Source organism: Bufo bufo, chromosome 1, assembly GCF_905171765.1.
Source record: "Bufo bufo chromosome 1, aBufBuf1.1, whole genome shotgun sequence".
NCBI lineage: Eukaryota > Metazoa > Chordata > Amphibia > Anura > Bufonidae > Bufo > Bufo bufo.
In genome coordinates, this window is record NC_053389.1 from 818,048,544 (window position 1) to 818,068,719 (window position 20,176).

Here is a 20,176-nt window from a genome sequence, read left to right on the forward strand (position 1 = left end):
GGGAGAGGAGTTTTATGGTCCTGGCTTGTTATGGGAGTCCTTTGCAGAGCCTGACTTTGGGAGCCCTGTACAGTCCAGACTTCAGGACATTTTCTATGAGAGGGAGGCTAGGCATGAGTGGGATGACCCCCATGAGGTAGAGCAAGACCTGGCTCACCTAGCAACCCTGGAGTGGGAACTGGAGCAGGACTACCGAGATCTCTTCCACTCCATTGAGAAGGCTCAGCAGGACGGTAAGGTGACAGACCCAGATCCAGACCCATTCAGCTGGGCAGATATTGTAGAGTGTTACTGGGGAGGACCCCAGGTGGCCGGTAGAGATGGGACCGAGGTCTCTCCACCGGTCCTGCAGGGAATTGGGAGCCCAGTCTCCATTCCCCAGCGGCAGTGTGAAGTGCAGGGAGAGGAGAGCAGCGCCCTCCCTCCCCAGCGGCAGTGTGAATTGCAGGGAATTGGGAGCCCAGTCTCCATTCCCCAGCGGCAGTGTGAAGTGCAGGGAGAGGAGAGCAGCGTCCTCCCTCCTCAGCGGCAGGCGGAGTTACAGGGGGCAGAGGTAGTTGTTCCTGCCCCCCAGCAGCAGCATGATTTTTTGGGAATTGGGAGCCCAGTCTCCATTCCCCAGCGGCAGGCGGAGTTCCAGGGGGCAGAGACAGTCAGTCCTGTCCCCCAGCGGCAGAGTGTCCAGCAGGGAATAGAGAGCCCAGTCTCCTTTCCCCAGCAGCAGGACACTGTATTGGGAGCGGAGACGGTCGGTCGCCCTCCCCAGCGGCTGGAAGTATGTATGGGAGAGGAGCTCATTACCCCCTCTCCCCAGCGGCAGCTTAACGCACCAGGGGGACAAAGTAAGCCCCACAACAGTGCAGATGGGACCGTGGTCTCTGCACTTACAGCACAGGGGGTAGAGACAGTCGGTCTCCCCCTCCAACAACCAGGCTCCAACCAGGCTTCTTCCGTGTTAGCGCTGGCACCAGGGCAGAGTACCGCTGATACCTGCCCACAAAGCAACCGCCACTCCAAGCCAGGGAGCAACACAGAGACCGAGAGTACCAGCTTCCAACATAACCTTGGTGGACTCACTGGACAGAGACAGGCTACTAAAGTCAACAGGTCCAGTATTTGGTTGTGGGTGGGCTGCCAGACTAACTCCGACCGGCGTGAGGTCAGGTATCTGGTTAGTCTTCCCTGGGGGGGGGAGATGTGTGGCGAAACCGACCTCGCCACTGGGTTTTGGAGAGGACTGGCTGCTGGCCTCTTGCCCCAGGATTATGGGCCATCTACTAACTTTTAAACCCCTGAACCGATTCAAGTGAATTTTGGATAGGTTTGTCCCCACGTTATACTGTTTAAATTAATGTAAGTTATATGTATGGCCAATGTAAACTCACAAAGTTGTAACAATTTATAATAAGTGTAACTTGTCAGCTTGGGAGGAATATGCGGGTGTGTTTCTATTGTGCCATTGTCCCATTGTGTGTTTAAATGGTGATGTCTGTTCTGTTGTCCTCACATGTGTATTGGCGATCTCACTTTGTCCTCAGAGATAATTGGATTGCTCTTCAGGTTGTCTGGACAGAGAGGAGGAAACCATGATGCATTGTGGGGATATGTTGTTCTATGTCAGTCTTCATTCTGGTCCTCTGGGGGCGTGAACGATTGGTTGCTGTAGTTACATTGTATGTGTTGTAAATTACTGATTGGTTGTATTTCAAACCCCTGTGGGCAGTACTATGTTTGCGGTTTATGAATAAAAGAGGCTGTACGTGAAGTACAGTCAGATCACTGCTTGACCCTCAACACGGAGCCTTGTCTCGTTATTGGGGGGATCCGCTGTATGCTGTTACAGAATGATTGCTAGGAGTGTAAGCTGATTCCTGTTCGTCTGCTAGCAGCTATTCGTGAGGTTCCAGTTTGGAGTGCTACTTTGTATCCAGTTCGTGAGGTTGGTGTCCTACAGTAGCTGTGCCTGTCTCTCAGAAAGGGGCTTATCGCCTAAACGGATTTTAACCCCTTGTCTGCGGAAACGGTCCGTTACAGATAGGATTGTGGAACATCTAAAATCCCATGGATTGCAAGATGAAAAACAACATGGGTTTACTTCAGGGAGATCATGTCAAACAAATCTTATAGATTTTTTGACTGGGTGACTAAAATAATAGACGGTGGAGGTGCAGTGGACATCGCATATCTGGATTTTAGCAAGGCTTTTGACACTGTCCCACATAGAAGACTTATCAATAAACTGCAGTCATTGAGCATGGACTCCCATATTGTTGAGTGGATTAGGCAGTGGCTGAGTGACAGACAGCAGAGGGTTGTAGTCAATGGAGAACATTCAAAACAAGGTCATGTTACCAGTGGGGTTCCACAGGGATTTGTACTGGGACCAATTTTGTTTAATATCTTCATAAGTGATATTGCAAAAGGCCTCGATGGTAAGGTTTGTCTTTTTGCTGATGACACAAAGATATGTAACAGGGTTGATGTTCCTGGAGGGAAACAACAAATGGAAAAGGATTTAGGAAAACTAGAAGAATGGTCAGAACTCTGGCAACTGAAATTTAATGTGGATAAGTGCAAGATAATGCACCTGGGGCGTAAAAACCCAAGGGCAGAATATAGAATATTTGACACAGTCCTGACCTCAGTATCTGAGGAAAGGGATTTAGGAGTAATTATTTCAGAAGACTTAAAGGTAGGCAGACAATGTAATAGAGCAGCACGAAATGCCAGCAGAATGCTTGGATGTATAGGGAGAGGTATAAGCAGTAGAAAGAGTGAAGTGCTTATGCCGCTGTACAGAACACTGGTGAGACCTCACTTGGAGTATTGTGCGCAGTACTGGAGGCCATATCTCCAGAAGGATATAGATACTCTAGAGAGAGTTCAGAGAAGAGCTACTAAACTAGTACATGGATTGCAGGATAAAACTTACCAGGAAAGGTTAAAGGACCTTAATATGTATAGCTTGGAAGAAAGAAGAGACAGAGGGGATATGAGAGAAACTTTTAAATACATAAAGGGAATCAACTCGGTAAAGGAGGAGAGCATATTTAAAAGAAGAAAAACTACCACAAGAGGACACAGTTTTAAATTAGAGGGGCAAAGGTTTAAAAGTAATATAAGGAAGTATTACTTTACTGAGAGAGTAGTGGATGCATGGAATAGCCTTCCTGCAGAAGTGGTAGCTGCAAATACAGTGAAGGGGTTTAAGCATGCATGGGATAGGCATAAGGCTATCCTTCATATAAGATAGGGCCAGGGGCTATTCATAGGATTCAGATATATTGGGCAGACTAGATGGGCCAAATGGTTCTTATCTGCCAACACATTCTATGTTTCTATGTTTCTATAATATAAAAAATTGTCATGCTCAACACTATTCCCACTATTCCTGAACCTGATTTTCCATCTTTGCGCCCGTTACTTACAACGAAATGCGCTTTGTGATTAAGTCATTCATCATGAAGTAAATGTGAAATCTGGCAAAGCAGTCGAATCAAATCTTTGATAACTTTACTCATCTCTAATAATAATAAAAATAATAATTTTAAGCTGAAGATATATTGAGTGACACAAAGCAATGACTCAAAGCACACAAGTAAAGCAACTGAAGAATGGTTGAAAATGAAAAAAAGATATGTGTTTTGATGTGGCCAAGTCACAGTCCTGACCTTAACCTTACGGACATCCTATGGCATGACCTTAAAGGTGCTGTGCACACAAGAATGAAAACACATTTGCAGAGAAGAATGGCCTAACATTTCTCCCCAATATTGTGCAAATCATATTTGTAGCTACAAGGATCACTTGATGGTTATGTTGCAAAGGAGGATATTCAGGTTATTAAATTCAAGGACTCACTTTGACAGCTAGTTTAGCTAGATTGTCTATAACTAGGGATGAGCGAACCCGAACTGTATAGTTAGAATTTTGGGGTGTCCGTGACACGGACCCGAACCCGAACATTTTCGTAAAAGTCTGGGTTCGGGTTCGGTGTTCGGCGCTTTCTTGGCGCTTTTTGAAAGGCTGCAAAGCAGCCAATCAACAAGCGTCATACTACTTGCCCCAAGAGGCCATCACAGCCTTGCCTACTATTGGTATGGCTGTGATTGGCCAGTACAGCATGTGACCCAGCCTCTATATAAGCTTGGGTCACGTAACGCTGCACGTCACTCTGCTGATTCAAGCATAGGGAGAGGTTGCTGCTGCGACGTTAGGGCGAGATTAGGCAGATTAACTCCTCCAAAAGACTTCATTCAGTGATCGATCTCCAGCTGTGGATTATTGAAGTGCTGATATTGAATTGCTCACTTTTTTTAGGCTGCCCAGAGCGTTTTTATATCCCTTTTTTCTGGGGTGATCGGCGGCCATTTTGTGGCTTGTGGTGCGTCAGCACAAGCTACCACCAAGTGCATTTAACCATCAATAGTGTGGTTATTTTTTGCTATATCCTACATCAGGTGCAGGCTGAGCCTGTGTCACCCAAGTGCATTTGACCATCAACAGTGTGGTTATTTTTTGGCCATATACTACATCAGGTGCAGGCTGAGCCTGTGTCACCCAAGTGCATTTAACCATCAACAGTGTGGTTATTTTTTGGCCATATACTACATCAGGTTCAGGCTGAGCCTGTGTCACCCAAGTGCATTTAACCATCAATAGTGTGGTTATTTTTTGGCCATATACTACATCAGGGGCAAGTTGAGCCTGTCACCCAGCGCCTAAAAAATAGCCCTGACATTTATATTCCTCAAAATCAGTACTGTTTCAGCTGGTCAAGTTATTTGTAGTGACCGTAAAAGCACAGTTTTTGTTCTGGGTTGAAAAACTATTCCCAAATTTGCCATTCTCAAAATTAGTAGTTTCTGCTATATCAGGCCTACTTTAAATCTATCCCAAAAAGGATATCTTAGATTGAAGGTGCTGATAGTGTCATTCTGAAAAACTTAACACACACGCTACAGTGCAGATACAAGTCTAATTCTGTGATTAAAGGTATATCTGTCACACAGCGTTTAAAAAATAGGCCTCACATTTATATTCAACCAATTCTGTCATTACTTGTGTGCCTGTATTAGTGTAATACGGTACCTAAATAGATAGCCAGACAGTGTTAGGTGTCTGTAAAAAAAGGCCTGAATTTTAATTCAATACATTGGCCCGAATAATATTTTTCTTATTGTGGTGAACGGTAACAATGAGGAAAACAACTAGTAAGGGACGCGGACGTGGACATGGTCGTGGTGGTGTTAGTGGACCCTCTGGTGCTGGGAGAGGACGTGGCCGTTCTGCCACAGCCACACGTCCTAGTGTACCAACTACCTCAGGCCCCAGTAGCCGCCAGAATTTAAAGGGATATTTGGTGGGACCCAATACCGTTCTAAGGATGGTAAGGCCTGAGCAGGTACAGGCATTAGTCAATTGGGTGGCCGACAGTGCATCCAGCACGTTCACATTATCTCCCACCCAGTCTTCTGCAGAAAGCGCACAGATGGCGCATGAAAACCAAGCCCATCAGTCTGTCACATCACCCCCATGCATATCAGGGAAACTGTCTGAGCCTCAAGTTATGCAGCAGTCTCTTATGCTGTTTGAAGACTCTGCTGCCAGGGTTTCCCAAGGGCATCCACCTAGCCCTTCCCCAGGGGTGGAAGAGATAGAATGCACTAACGCACAACCACTTATGTTTCCTGATGATGAGGACATGGGAATACCACCTCAGCACGTCTCTGATGATGACGAAACACAGGTGCCAACTGCTGCGTCTTTCTGCAGTGTGCAGACTGAACAGGAGGTCAGGGATCAAGACTGGGTGGAAGACGATGCAGGGGACGATGAGGTCCTAGACCCCACATGGAATGAAGGTCGTGCCACTGACTTTCACAGTTCGGAGGAAGAGGCAGTGGTGAGACCGAGCCAACAGCGTAGCAAAAGACAAAGAGGGAGCAGTGGGCAAAATCAGAACACCCGCCGCCAAGAGACTCCGCCTGCTACTGACCGCCGCCATCTGGGACCGAGCACCCCAAAGGCAGCTTCATGGAGTTCCCTGGCATGGCACTTCTTTAAACAATGTGCTGACGACAAGACCCGAGTGGTTTGCACGCTGTGCCATCAGAGCCTGAAGCGAGGCATTAACATTCTGAACCTTAGCACAACCTGCATGACCAGGCACCTGCATGCAAAGCATGAACTGCAGTGGAATAAACACCTTAAAAACAAAGAAGTCACTCAGGCTCCCCCTGCTACCTCTTCTGCTGCTGCCGCCTCGGCCTCTTCTGCTGCTGCCGCCGCCTCGGCCTCTTCCTCCGCCTCTGGAGGAACGTTGGCACCTGCCGCCCAGCAAACATGGGATGTACCACCAACACCACCACCTCCGTCACCAAGCATCTCAACCATGTCACACGGCAGCGTTCAGCTCTCCATCTCACAAACATTTGAGAGAAAGCGTAAATTCCCACCTAGCCACCCTCGATCCCTGGCCCTGAATGCCAGCATTTCTAAACTACTGGCCTATGAAATGCTGTCATTTAGGCTGGTGGACACACACAGCTTCAAACAGCTCATGTCGCTTGCTGTCCCACAGTATGTTGTTCCCAGCCGGCACTACTTCTCCAAGAGAGCCGTGCCTTCCCTGCACAACCAAGTGTCCGATAAAATCAAGTGTGCACTGCGCAACGCCATCTGTGGCAAGGTCCACCTAACCACAGATAAGTGGACCAGTAAGCACGGCCAGGGACGCTATATCTCCCTAACTGCACAGTGGGTAAATGTAGTGGTGGCTGGGCCACCGGCGGAGAGCTGTTTGGCGCACGTCCTTACGCCGCCAAGGATCGCAGGGCAACATTCTTTGCCTCCTGTCTCCTCCTCCTCCTACTCAGCTTCCTCCTCCTCTTCTTCCACCTGCTCATCCAGTCAGCCACACACCTTCACCACCAACTTCAGCACAGCCCGGGGTAAACGTCAGCAGGCCGTTCTGAAACTCATATGTTTGGGGGACAGGCCCCACACCGCACAGGAGTTGTGGCGGGGTATAGAACAACAGACCGACGAGTGGTTGCTGCCGGTGAGCCTCAAGCCCGGCCTGGTGGTGTGCAATAATGGGCGAAATCTCGTTGCAGCTCTGGGACTAGCCGGTTTGACGCACATCCCTTGCCTGGCGCATGTGCTGAATTTGGTGGTGCAGAAGTTCATTCGCAACTACCCCGACATGTCAGAGCTGCTGCATAAAGTGCGTGCCGTCTGTTCGCGCTTCCGGCGTTCACACCCTGCTGCTGCACGCCTGTCTGCGCTACAGCGTAACTTCGGCCTTCCCGCTCACCGCCTCATATGCGATGTGCCCACCGGGTGGAACTCCACCTTGCATATGCTGGACAGACTGTGCAAGCAGCAGCAGGCCATAGTGGAGTTTCAGCTGCAGCACGCACGGGTCAGTCGCACTGCGGAACAGCACCACTTCACCAACAATGACTGGGCCTCCATGCGAGACCTGTGTGCCCTGTTGCGTTGTTTCGAGTACTCCACCAACATGGCCAGTGGCGATGACGCCGTTATCAGCGTTACAATACCACTTCTATGTCTCCTTGAGAAAACACTTAGGGCGATGATGGAAGAGGAGGTGGCCCAGGAGGAAGAGGAGGAAGAGGGGTTATTTTTAGCACTTTCAGGCCAGTCTCTTCGAAGTGACTCAGAGGGAGGTTTTTTGCAACAGCAGAGGCCAGGTACAAATGTGGCCAGACAGGGCCCACTACTGGAGGACGAGGAGGACGAGGATGAGGAGGAGGTGATGGAGGATGAGGATGAAGCATGTTCACAGCGGGGTGGCACCCAAAGCAGCTCGGGCCCATCACTGGTGCGTGGCTGGGCGGAAACACAGGACGATGACGATACGCCTCCCACAGAGGACAGCTTGTCCTTACCTCTGGGAAGCCTGGCACACATGAGCGACTACATGCTGCAGTGCCCACATTTTAACATGTGCGGACTACTGGGTTGCCACCCTGCTGGATCCCCGGTACAAAGACAATGTGCCCACCTTACTTCATACATTGGAGCGTGATAGGAAGATGCGCGAGTACAAGCGCACGTTGGTAGACGCGCTACTGAGAGCATTCCCAAATGTCACAGGGGAACCAGTGGAAGCCCAAGGCAGAGGAGGAGCAAGAGGTCTCCAACGCAGCTGTGTCACGGCCAGCTCCTCTGAGGGCAGGGTTAGCATGGCAGAGATGTGGAAAAGTTTTGTCACCATGCCACAGCTAACTGCACCACCACCTGATATGGAACGTGTTAGCAGGAGGCAACATTTCACTAACATGGTGGAACAGTACCTGTGCACACCCCTCCACGTACTGACTGATGGTTCGGCCCCATTCAACTTCTGGGTCTGGAAATTGTCCACGTGGCCAGAGCTAGCCTTTTATGCCTTGGAGGTGCTGGCCTGCCCGGCGGCCAGCGTTTTGTCTGAACGTGTATTCAGCACGGCAGGGGGCGTCATTATAGACAAACACAGCCGCCTGTCTACAGCCAATGTGGACAAGCTGACGTTTATAAAAATGAACCAGGCATGGATCCCACAGGAACTGTCCATCCCTTGTGCAGATTAGACATTAACTACCTCCCCTTAACAATATATTATTGTACTCAAGGGCACTTCCTCATTCAATCCTATTTTTATTTTCATTTTACCATTATATTGCGGGGCAACCTAAAGTTGAATGAACCTCTCCTCTGTCTGGGTGCCGGGGCCTAAATGTGTGACAGTGGCCTGTTCCAGTGGTGGGTGACGTGAAGCCTGATTCTCTGCTATGACATGAAGACTGATTCTGTGCTGATATGAAGCCAGATTCTCTGTTACGGGACCTCTCTCCTCTGTCTGGGTGCCGGGGCCTAAATATGTGACAGTGGCCTATTCCAGTGGTGGGTGACGTGAAGCCTGATTCTCTGCTATGACATGAAGACTGATTCTGTGCTGACATGAAGCCAGATTCTCTGTTACACGACCTCTCTCCTCTGCCTGGGTGCCTGGGCCTAAATATGTGACAGTGGCCTGTTCCAGTGGTGGGTGACGTGAAGCCTGATTCTCTGCTATGACATGAAGACTGATTCTGTGCTGACATGAAGCCAGATTCTCTGTTACGGGACCTCTCTCCTCTGTCTGGGTGCCGGGGCCTAAATATGTGACAGTGGTCTGTTCCAGTGGTGGGTGACGTGAAGCCTGATTCTCTGCTATGACATGAAGACTGATTCTGTGCTGACATGAAGCCAGATTCTCTGTTACGGGACCTCTCTCCTCTGTCTGCGTGCCAGGGCTTAAATGTGTGACAGTGGCCTCTTCCAGTGGTGGGTGACGTGAAGCCTGATTCTCTGCTATGACATGAAGACTGATTCTGTGCTGACATGAAGCCAGATTCTCTGTTGCGGGACCTCTCTCCTCTGTCTGGGTGCCAGGGCCTAAATGTGTGACAGTGGCCTGTTCCAGTGGTGGGTGACGTGAAGCCTGATTCTCTGCTATGACATGAAGACTGATTCTGTGCTGACATGAAGCCAGATTCTCTGTTACGGGACCTCTCTCCTCTGTCTGGGTGCCTGGGCCTAAATATGTGACAGTGGCCTGTTCCAGTGGTGGGTGACGTGAAGCCTGATTCTCTGCTATGACATGAAGACTGATTCTCTGCTGACATGAAGCCTGAATCTCTGTTATTGGACCTCTCTCCTCTGCCTGGGTGCCTGGGCCTAAATATGTGACAGTGGCCTGTTCCAGTGGTGGGTGACGTGAAGCCTGATTCTCTGCTATGACATGAAGACTGATTCTCTGCTGACATGAAGCCTGAATCTCTGTTATGTGACCTCTCTCCTCTGCCTGGGCCTAAATATGTGACAGTGGCCTGTTCCAGTGGTGGTTGACGTGAAGCCTGATTCTCTGCTATGACATGAAGACTGATTCTCTGCTGACATGAAGCCTGAATCTCTGTTATGGGACCTCTCTCCTCTGCCTGGGTGCCTGGGCATAAGTATGTGACAGTGGCCTGTTCCAGTGGTGGGTGACGTAAAGCCTGATTCTCTGCTATGACATGCAGACTGATTCTCTGCTGACATGAAGCCAGATTCTCTGTTACAGGACCTCTCTCCTCTGCCTGGGTGCCTGGGCCTAAATATCTGACAATGGACTGTTCCAGTGTTGGGTGACGTAAAGCCTGATTCTCTGCTATGACATGCAGACTGATTCTCTGCTGACATGAAGCAAGATTCTCTGTTACGGGACCTCTGTCCTCTGCCTGGGTGCCGGGGCCTAAATATATGACAATGGACTGTTACAGTGGTGGGTGACGTGAAGCCAGATTCTCTGCTATGGCATGAAGACTGATTCTCTGCTGACGTGAAGCCAGATTCTCTGCTATGGGACCTCTCTCCAATTGATTTTGGTTTATTCTTATATATTTTATTTTTATTTTTATTCATTTCCCTATCCACATTTGTTTGCAGGGGATTTACCTACATGTTGCTGCCTTTTGCAGCCCTCTAGCTCTTTCCTGGGCTGTTTTACAGCCTTTTTAGTGCCCAAAAGTTCGGGTCCCTATTGACTTCAATGGGGTTCGGGTTCGGGACGAAATTCGGGTCGGGTTCGGATCCCGAACCCGAACATTTCCGGGAAGTTCAGCCGAACTTCTCGAACCCGAACATCCAGGTGTTCGCTCAACTCTATCTATAACTGTGACAATCAGACCACATTGTATTAGTTGTCTATGCAAAAATCCTGATCATTTTAAGGTTTTCCCAATCTGGGTTTTTTGTGTGTGCTTCAGACGTGGACCCATTCATATCTATGAAGACACAAAAAATGCTGACAGCACAAGAATGTCAACTGTGTGCTGTCTGCATCCTGTGGCCATACCCTAAATGGTCGAACATGTCCTCAAATGGTCGAACATGCTGACTCAATTCCCCAAAAATTTTTCCATGTCCTATTCTTGTTTGGTGGATGAGAATAGTCATTTCTATATTAGAGGGAAGTATAGGATGCACACTGCCGGTATCCGTATTTAGTGGATTTGTGGTTTGTGGACCAAAAAATACATGTCAGCATGAAGGCTTTGTCTTGCAACTGTATCTCGTGCTTATTTTGCAGAAATTGAAGAAAACCATTGATGATGCCAAGGCTACAGTTCTGATGGAGAAAAAGAGTTATAAATCATCCTAAAAAAAATTAATAATAATTATTAGGGATGAGCAAATCGATTTCAAATGAAACATCCGAAGTCGATTCGCATAAAACTTTGTTTCAATACTGTAAGGAGCGAGCGCTCTGTACAGTATTAGAATGTATTGGCTCTGATGAGGCGAATTTTTACTCGCAAGACATCGCATAATAACTTCAGAAATTGACTTATACTGTAAAAAACCAATTTCCCGAACTCTGGTTCAGTTCCAAGTGGTACCTTGGAACTAAACCCGAGTTCAGGAAATGCTTTTATTCAGTATAAATCAATTTCTGAAGTTATTATGTGAAGTCTCGCTCATCGGAGCCAATACATTCTAATACTGTACAGAGTGCTGAAATGAAGTTTTATGCGAATCGACTTCGGATGTTTCATCCGAAGTCAATTCGCTCAACCCTAATAATTATAATAATACAAATAATAATGTAGTAAATATAAATGATGATACATCTAAAGGAAAATATTTGAATGGTCAAAATTCAAATGGGAATTTGTGAAATGTGAAGGTTAATTAAACTATATTCTATGTAAGAAAATACACAATTATTCAGCATTTTATAAAACTTTAATACATTGAAATTAAAAGTATACCATCACCTCATCAGCAAATTTAATTTGTAGAAGGCTTCCTTTATATCTTTATTCCTCAAACTATATATGATAGGATTCATGCAGGGAATTACCATAGTATACAGCAGAGACAACGCTTTGCTTGCCGTTAATGATGGTCCTCGTGTTGGAACAAGATATGTACAGAGAAGGGTCCCGTAATACATGGACACTATTGTCAGGTGGGAACTGCAAGTGGAGAAAGCCTTCTGTCTACCAGTGACCGATGGGATTCTTAAGATGGTAAATATGATATACGAATATGACACAATGACTAAAAGGAATTGGCAGAGAGCCATAGGGATGACCAATAAGGTGACTTCTACCTGTACTATAAAGGTGTCTGAGCAAGAGAGCTCAAGCAGAGGAGAAAGATCACAAAAGTAATGGTCAATGACATTGGGTCCACAAAATTCTAAACTACAGATGGCTAGGACATGATTTAATATCACCGAAAAACTCAAAATCCAGGAGCATGCAATAAACTTTATGCAAAACAAGTAGTCCATGATACTGGTATAACGCAATGGGTTACAAATGGCCAGATATCTGTCATAGGACATCCCAGTAAGAAGGAGGGACTCCAAGGCCAGCGAGGCACTGAAGAAATAAAACTGGGCCAGGCAGCCAGTAAAAGTGATGGTGGCATCATGGTTCATGACTACATACAGTGTATTGGGTGTTATACTGGTGGCCATCAAGGAGTCCGATAAGGAGAGCTGGGTGAGGAAGAAGTACATTGGAGACTGGAGTCTCCGGCTACGAGTTACTAGGAGAATTATGATCATGTTCCCACTCATTGTCACGTAGTAAATCAGAAAAAATAAAATGAAGAGCAAACCGTTGAGCTGGTGGAAGCTCTGAAATCCTAGAAGACGGATCTCTGTGATCAAGGTCAAATTCCTGACTGGCATCATCTGTGGTTAAACGAAGAGCAGATCCAGAACATAAGAGATCTGGGGATAACAACAGTATGAAATAGTAGATCCTCCCCTATTAACACATATACTGTACTCATTAAAAAATGTTCTGTTTATTATTTTGACTACAGTATAAAAAAAATGTTTCATCTCATCAAGCAGAGTGTCTCGAAGCTGAGACTGCTCTCCCTGCTGCTTGATTGACAGGACTAGACATCTTGGCCTGCCTTGACAATCTTGCACCTGCAATGCTGCTCCGAGTAGTGCCACAAGTGAAAAGGCTCTGCTTCTGCTATTGGAGCAGCACTTGTGCATGCACAACTACACTTCCTCACAGTGGTGCATGAGCAGTCACTGCTCAAGAAGTGGAAGCAGAGCTTGTATCGCAACTGGGAGAGCCATGGCCCTCAAATTGTCAAGTCCAGTCAATGTCCAGCCTTGTCAATCAAGCAGCAGTTGAAGGGTCCTCAACTTTGAGGACACCCCAATGAGATAAATCAATTCACTCATCTCTAGTGTTGAATATACATATGTCAGGGAAGAGGATGTAGAAATGCATTGGTTAGCAAATGTTTATTGATAAGGAGCTACAAATATATTGCCTAGCAAGTGAGGGAACAACTATGAATTTAGCAAAATAATTAGTCCATTAAAACTTTATCCCTTTAGGCTACAAATGGCTAGGTATCCATCATAGGACTGTGGTGCTTTAGACAGAATTAGGGTCTGATCATCAGAACTCTGTGCTTTTACCTCTGTCTTGTCCTCTACCTCTCCTATATTAGCCAGTTAAGGACTCTTTCAGATGAGTGATCTCAGAGCTATTTTTCTTGCAGACTCATTTCTTGCAGGAAAATCTGATGTGGACGGCTCATTTTCTGTCTTTGTTCAGAAAATCATACAAGTGAATTGGCCCATTGACTATATGAGGTCAATGTACTTGGAAAGCACCCAGATATGAGCATCATCTTTCCGAAGGAGCCCTGAGGGATACATTGTCTAGGCAATAAATGATGTTAATTGATTAGGTGTTTAATCTGTTGTTCAGAACAATGTGAACAACAATTTGCTTCGTTGTAGTTCAGCGGTAGAAGCCTATATGTATGGAGTATATGCCTCTGTAGGCCTACAATCTCCTCTATCGTTTTGTAATGCTGCCCTTTACAGAGATGAGAAAATTGATTGTAAAATTCAAAAATTTAGCACAAATCTTTTAAACAGGTTCTTCTGATGCTACCAGAATTTTGTTTGATTTGATTTTGGAGAACCAATGAGGAGAGAAAGATAGAGAATGGTAGAAGAAAGAGATGGAAAAAGAGAAAGATATAGAGGAAGAGAGAGGATACAAATAGCAATATAACAATGGAGAGAGAAATATAGAGTGGGAGATAAAGAGAGGGACAGAGGAATGGTGAGAGAGAGAAGGAGATACAGAGAGAGATAGGGAGGAAGAGAGATAGGGAGGAAGAGAGATAGGGAGGAGGGGTGAGAGACAGATAGAGAGACAAAGATAGAGAGGGAGAGAGATACTATGGACACTTACTGTATGTGAAGAGGAGCTCTGATCTATCAGTTGCTAATATTGGTAATCAGCCATCATTGCTGTAGGTCCTCCTTCCTGATATCCATACTAACAATGCAATTAATATAGAAGAATTTTCTGTGAGGCTGTAAACATTGGAATTGGTACAAATATGGGTTTATTCATCGTCAGAGAGTTCATGAAATAAGTGGGGACTATGTACGCGGCTGTATTTATACACTAATTCTACACACTGATACAGATCATATGAGCCCATGGGGAATAATTAATGTGAGGTAAAGCACAGAAGATTGTAATGATGGTAAATGTAATTAGGTAATTACTGCTGGAGAGATCCTACCTAGTGTGAACACACAAAAGTTTTTTTTAAGGAGCACTTGCGCTGCTTGATATGTGCAGTCCAGAGGACCCAAGGGCTAATTTTCAGAAAGATTGCTAGTATAAATCACTCCCTCCTGAACTATTCATAGGTTAAAGGGAACCTTTCACCATGAAAATGCAGTGCTAGAGGAGCTGAACAGATTCATATATAAGTTTTGTGGGAAATAGTTCAATAAAACTTTTAATGTATTTATTTAAACCAAGGATGAATGAACTGGCTGTTAAACAACCGAGTTCATTACAAATTTCACCAAAATTTGTCTGCAAAACAAACCTTAAGTGTTTCAGGTCTAATTCAGACAAATCCAATGTAAAGCGTCATATGAACCCTGGGAAGATGTGGGCGGTGAGCTTGCTCTGATTGGCTCAGAGGCTTAAAAACAGCTCTTATACAATCTTATACAGTATACAAAGGCACAAGCAACCATCTTTTAGTGTAATAGGGACACTGTAGGGGAAAAAAATAATTGCGTAGAAATGGGAGGAATTTGATCAGGGAAAGCTTTGAGGGAGTGAGGGGCTGGGCTGCAGTCCTGCATATAGGGGCTGCCATAAAGCTGCTGCAGAACAACAAAAAACATCCAATTGCAAGAAAAAAAATAAAAATTTCTCAGTTGCACAGAGACAGCTGTATATGTTTTTCAAAACCTCAAGCTTCTACATAGGCTTATTGCTAGCACAGTGCCCCAACAGTATTCTTCTGCAAACAAAAATAAATTACACATTTATTTATTTTTTAAAGTTATTAAACTCATCGTATAGCAGAAGAAATTTATAGCAATAACACCATTTTTAAACCAGTGAAATGAAAGGTTTATCCTCTGGATAGTTCAACCGTATCTGATCATTTGGGGTCCCATACCTGGGATCTCTGCCAATTAGCTGTTGCAGAAAGCACAGGGCACTTCTGTGAGTGGCCTGGCCTTCTCTAGGCCAAGTGATGACACGTTCATCAGTCACTTGGCCTAGGCACAGGTTAGCCCCATAGAGAGCAATACCAAGCACAGCTACTATACAATGTATGGGTTTGTGCTTGGTAATCTGCATGAAGGCTGAAGCGCTCTCAGGAGTGTTGGTGTCTTCTCAAACAGCTAAATCGGTGGGGACCTGGGTGTTGTACCTCCACGATCAGATACTGCTGACCTATCCTAAGGAGGCCCTTGCTGAGCAAGCATGCTCGGCCAAACACCAGTTTCTGCTGGGATTCGAACTCACAACCTTTAGCATTAGAGGCAAGGCACTTAACCACTCAGCTACAATAGCTGCAAAGCCAGTTACTTTAAAAAATAAATAAAAAATAAATAATAATTCTACTGTACTGTACTTCTACTGAGACCTTTTTTTAGTAATTGTAAAAAATGTATGGCACAAAATAAATGTGTAATTACTAGAAAAAAAAATAGATACTGTATTTTTTGCTTCATGAGACGCACTTTTTTCCCCCCAAAAGTGGAGTGGAAATGGCCTTGTGTCTTATAAAGCGGATACTTTGCTGGCCGCTATGCAATCCAGCGCGGCCAGCGAAGTATCAGTGTGGAGGGAGGAGACGGGGACACTTATGGCGGGGCCGGTGCAGTGACTCTACTCTAATACACCCTTTTGGAGTATCTCCTGCTGCAGGGAGAGGATGTGGTCGATCGGTGCAAGCTACGTGTCACAAACTAGCGGGTGTGAAACCACTGTGCCACATGTCCTACCTCCTCTAAGGGCGTTGTCTAAATGAACCCCTAATTCTTCACAGTACCCCTGATGGTGGGGATAGACTTTCCTGAGGGGAACACCAGGTTGCTACCTCTTGAGGGGAATTGGCACACGAGGCAGCTGGTCCATATGGACCAGGAGGTACCAGAGCAAGGTACCAGAGGAACAGGCGTAGTCAGCACGCCAAGTCATAACCAGGAACAACAGTGCAGGACCGAAGGATGAGGCAGAGGTCAAGTCAAACAAGCAATAGGTCAGGGCAGGTCAGGCAATCCAGATCAGCAACAGGAGAGTCAAGGCAAGCAGGCAGGGATCAAACAGGTAGAGGAGTCCAGAAACACAACCATAAGTCAGGTACACAGGAACACGAGCAGAGCTCTTGGCAACCTATGCAAGACACAAGGACCTTGACACTCAGGCATCTGGGGAGGGGTCTGAGCCACTTCTATAGGTGCAGGAGGGCTAGGATTTGTCAGCGAGGTCACATGATTCAACCCATAAAGCAAAGGAAGTGAAATACGCCGACACTTAAGGAAGTGCTGCAGTGAAAAAGCAGCAAGCATGCTGTGGCCAGGACTGAAAGTAAACTGTGGAGTGGGTCCCAGAACAAACAGTACCTACAGTACAAAGACTGCAGCGGTGAATGGGGAATCACTTGCTGCAGATCATCGCTGAACACTGCGCCCCAAACCATTGCAGTAAGCAGGGGAACAGTGGCGCACAGCAGCCACTGTTACACTATGCATCCAAATTAAACACCTTCCTGAGGTGCATGCAGGCGACAGAACGTTATGTGACATTTTGTAGATCCGAATGCCGTTCTAAGAATGGTGAGGCCAGAACAAGTAGAGGTGGTAGTAGATTGGATGACTGACAGTGACTCCAGTTTCTTCACATTGTCTCCCACCTGTTCCACTGATGAAAGCGCAGAGTTGGCACTGTCGGCCCATGGGCATCCGTCTTCCACCTCAACGCCTTGCACATCAGCCAAGCAGTCTCAGCCCCAAGTCATGCAGCAGTCACTTATGCTTTTTGATGACTCTTCTGGCAGGTTTTTTATGGGCCATCCACCTAGCCCTGCCCCAGAAGTGACAGAGATTGAGCGCACTGATGCCCAACCACTTATGTTTTAGGATGAGGACCGCAGCATGTCTTTGATGACAAAACACAAGTGTCAAGTGCTGGGGCTTTCTGCAGTGTGAAGACTGGCCAGGACAGGAGGGCAGGGGTGAGGAGTGGTTGGAAAGTGATGTGGAGGATGATGAGGTCTAAGACCTCACATGGCAAGTCATGCCAGTGACGGGTGCAGTTCGGAGGAAGAGGAGGGTGTCATGCAGTGCCAGCTGCACAGCAAAAGAGGGAGCAGGGTGCAAAAGCTGAGAGGTTGGCCCCCCAGTCAGTATGCCTGCTACTGCCCAACTTGCCAAGAGACATAGCACACCAAAGCCGGCGCAAAGGAGTTCCCTGCTATGGCAGTACTTCAGGCAATGTGCTGAGGACAGGACACGGGTGGTTTGCGCGCTGTGCAGTCAGAGCCTGAAGCGAGGCATAAATGTTCTCAACCTGAGCACCACCTGCATGATCTGGCATCTAACCGCAAAGCACAAGCTGCAGTGGAGTAGACACCTCAAGAACCACGAAGGATCAGATGCTTCTCCTGCTCCCTCTATTGCTGCATTCTAGGCCTCTTCCTCCCCCTCTGGAGCGACAGGGCAGCCACACCACCACCACCGTCACTGTCACCCAGCATATCCACAATGTCACATGGAAGAGTTCAGCTATCCATCCCACAAACACTGGAGAGAAAGAGGAATTATCCCCCTACCCACCCGCAAGCCCTGGCCCTGAATGCCAGCATTTCAAAACTACTGGCCTTTGAAATTCTGTCATTCCGTCTGGTGGAGACGGACAGTTTTAAAAATGTAATTACGGTAGCTGTCCCATGGCACGTGGTTCCCAGCCGCCACTACTTTGGCAAACAGCGGTTTGACGCATTTCCTACTGCCACTGAGGATTGCTGCACATTTCTCGGCGCCTCCTCTGGTTCCTCCTCTACCGCCTCTTCATCATGTCAGCGCAACACCTGCACTACCAAGTTCAGCACAGCCAGGGTGAAACGACAACAGTTTGTTTTGAAACTCATATGTTTGGGGAAAAGACACCACACCACGCAGGAGCTGTGGGCGGTCATGGAAGAACAGACCGATGAGTGGTTGGTGCCGCTGAGCCTCAAGCCAGGCCTGGTGGTGTGTGACAATGGATGAAATCTCGTAGCAGCTCTGGGGCTAGCCGGTTTGACTCACATCCCTTGCCTGACGCATGTGCTGAACTTGGTGGTGCAGAGATTCCTCAAGAATTACCCAGATATGTCAGAGCTGCTGCAGGAAGTAAGGGTCATTTGTGCACACTTCCGGCGTTCTCACCATGCTACTGCTCATCTGTCTGCAGCACCTTCGGCCTTCCTGCTCACCGCCTCATAGGCGACGTATCCGCAAGGTGGATTTCCACCTTGCACATGCTGGAGAGGCTGTGCGAGAAGCAGCAGGTGATAGTAGAGTTTCAGCTGAAGCAGGCACGGGTGAGTTGATCAGCGGAACAGAAACATTTCACCACCAATGAGTGGGCCTCCATGCGGGACTTGTGAGCCATGTTGCGCTGCTTTGAGTACTCCACCAACATGGCCAGCGGTGATGACACTGTCATCAGCCTTACTATCCCACTTCTATGTCTCCTTGAAAAAACACTTTAGGCGCTGATGGATAAGGATGTGGCACAGGAGGAAGAGGAGGAGGAACATTCCCACGGTTATCAGGTCAGTCGTCCACAGGTGGCTCCGAGGATGGCTTGATGCACCAACAGCTGCTAGGTAACCAACTGTCCAGCCAGGGCACAGTTTTGGAAGATGAGGATGATGATGATGAGGAGGAGGAGGAGGATCCCCATTCACAGCAGGGTGGCACCCAAATCAGCTCCCGGGCATCAATGGAGCGTGGATGGGGGGATACAGAGGATACAGATGATACACCTCCCACTGAGGATAGCTTGTTATTGCCCCTGGGCAGCCTGGCACACATGAGCGACTATATGCTGCAGTGCCTGGGCAACAACATACGAGTTGCGCACATTCTAACTGGTGCTGATTACTAGGTGGCCACTCTGCTGGATTCCCACTACAAGGACAACGTGCTGTCCTTACTTCCGTCACCGGAGCGTGAACGTAAAAAGAGCAAGTACAAGCGAATGCTAGTAGAGGCGCTACTGATGGCATTCCCACCTGATAGCGGGGCTCATTGGAGGCACAAAGCAGAGACGGCGGAGGAGGAGGAAGTCTCCAACGCAGCAGGGGCACCATCAGCACCTTAGAAGTGAGGGTTAGCATGGTCGAAATGTGGAAAAACACGGCACAATATACAGCACCACCATCTGATACGGACCGTCTTAGCAGGAGGCAGCATTTCAGCAACATGGTGGAACAGTACGTGTCCACACGTCTGCACGTACTGACTGATGGGTCTGCCCCATTTAACTTCTGGGTCTCCAAATTGAGCACATGGCCTGAGCTTTCCCTTTAAGCCTTGGAGGTGCTGGCCTTCTCTGCGGCAGGTGTATTGTCCGAATGTGTGTTTAGCACGGCTGGGGGGGGTGATCATGGACAGGCGCATCCGCCTGTCCACAGCCAACGTGCACAATCTCATGTTCATTAAAATGAACCAGGCATGGTTCCCACAGGACTTGTCCATACCTTGAATCCATCCAAATGGGAGAGGAAATTATTCCGTGTAGCATATCTGTGAAAGTCATGACTTTTT

General features: G+C 47.3%; 1 protein-coding gene across 1 annotated transcript; it reads right to left on the minus strand.

Moving 5' to 3' along the window:
* Positions 1-11,806: 11,806 nt before the first annotated feature.
* On the minus strand, positions 11,807-12,736 carry LOC120989136 (olfactory receptor 11L1-like). Its single transcript, XM_040417056.1, has one exon. It carries the CDS (start codon positions 12,734-12,736, stop codon positions 11,807-11,809), a length of 930 nt encoding a protein of 309 aa, XP_040272990.1.
* Positions 12,737-20,176: the final 7,440 nt, after the last annotated feature.

What these genes read in the sequence shown, in the direction of transcription:
- LOC120989136 (XM_040417056.1), bottom strand. Translation starts at nt 12,736, where the DNA reads ATGCCAGTCAGGAATTTGACCTTGATCACAGAGATCCGTCTTCTAGGA.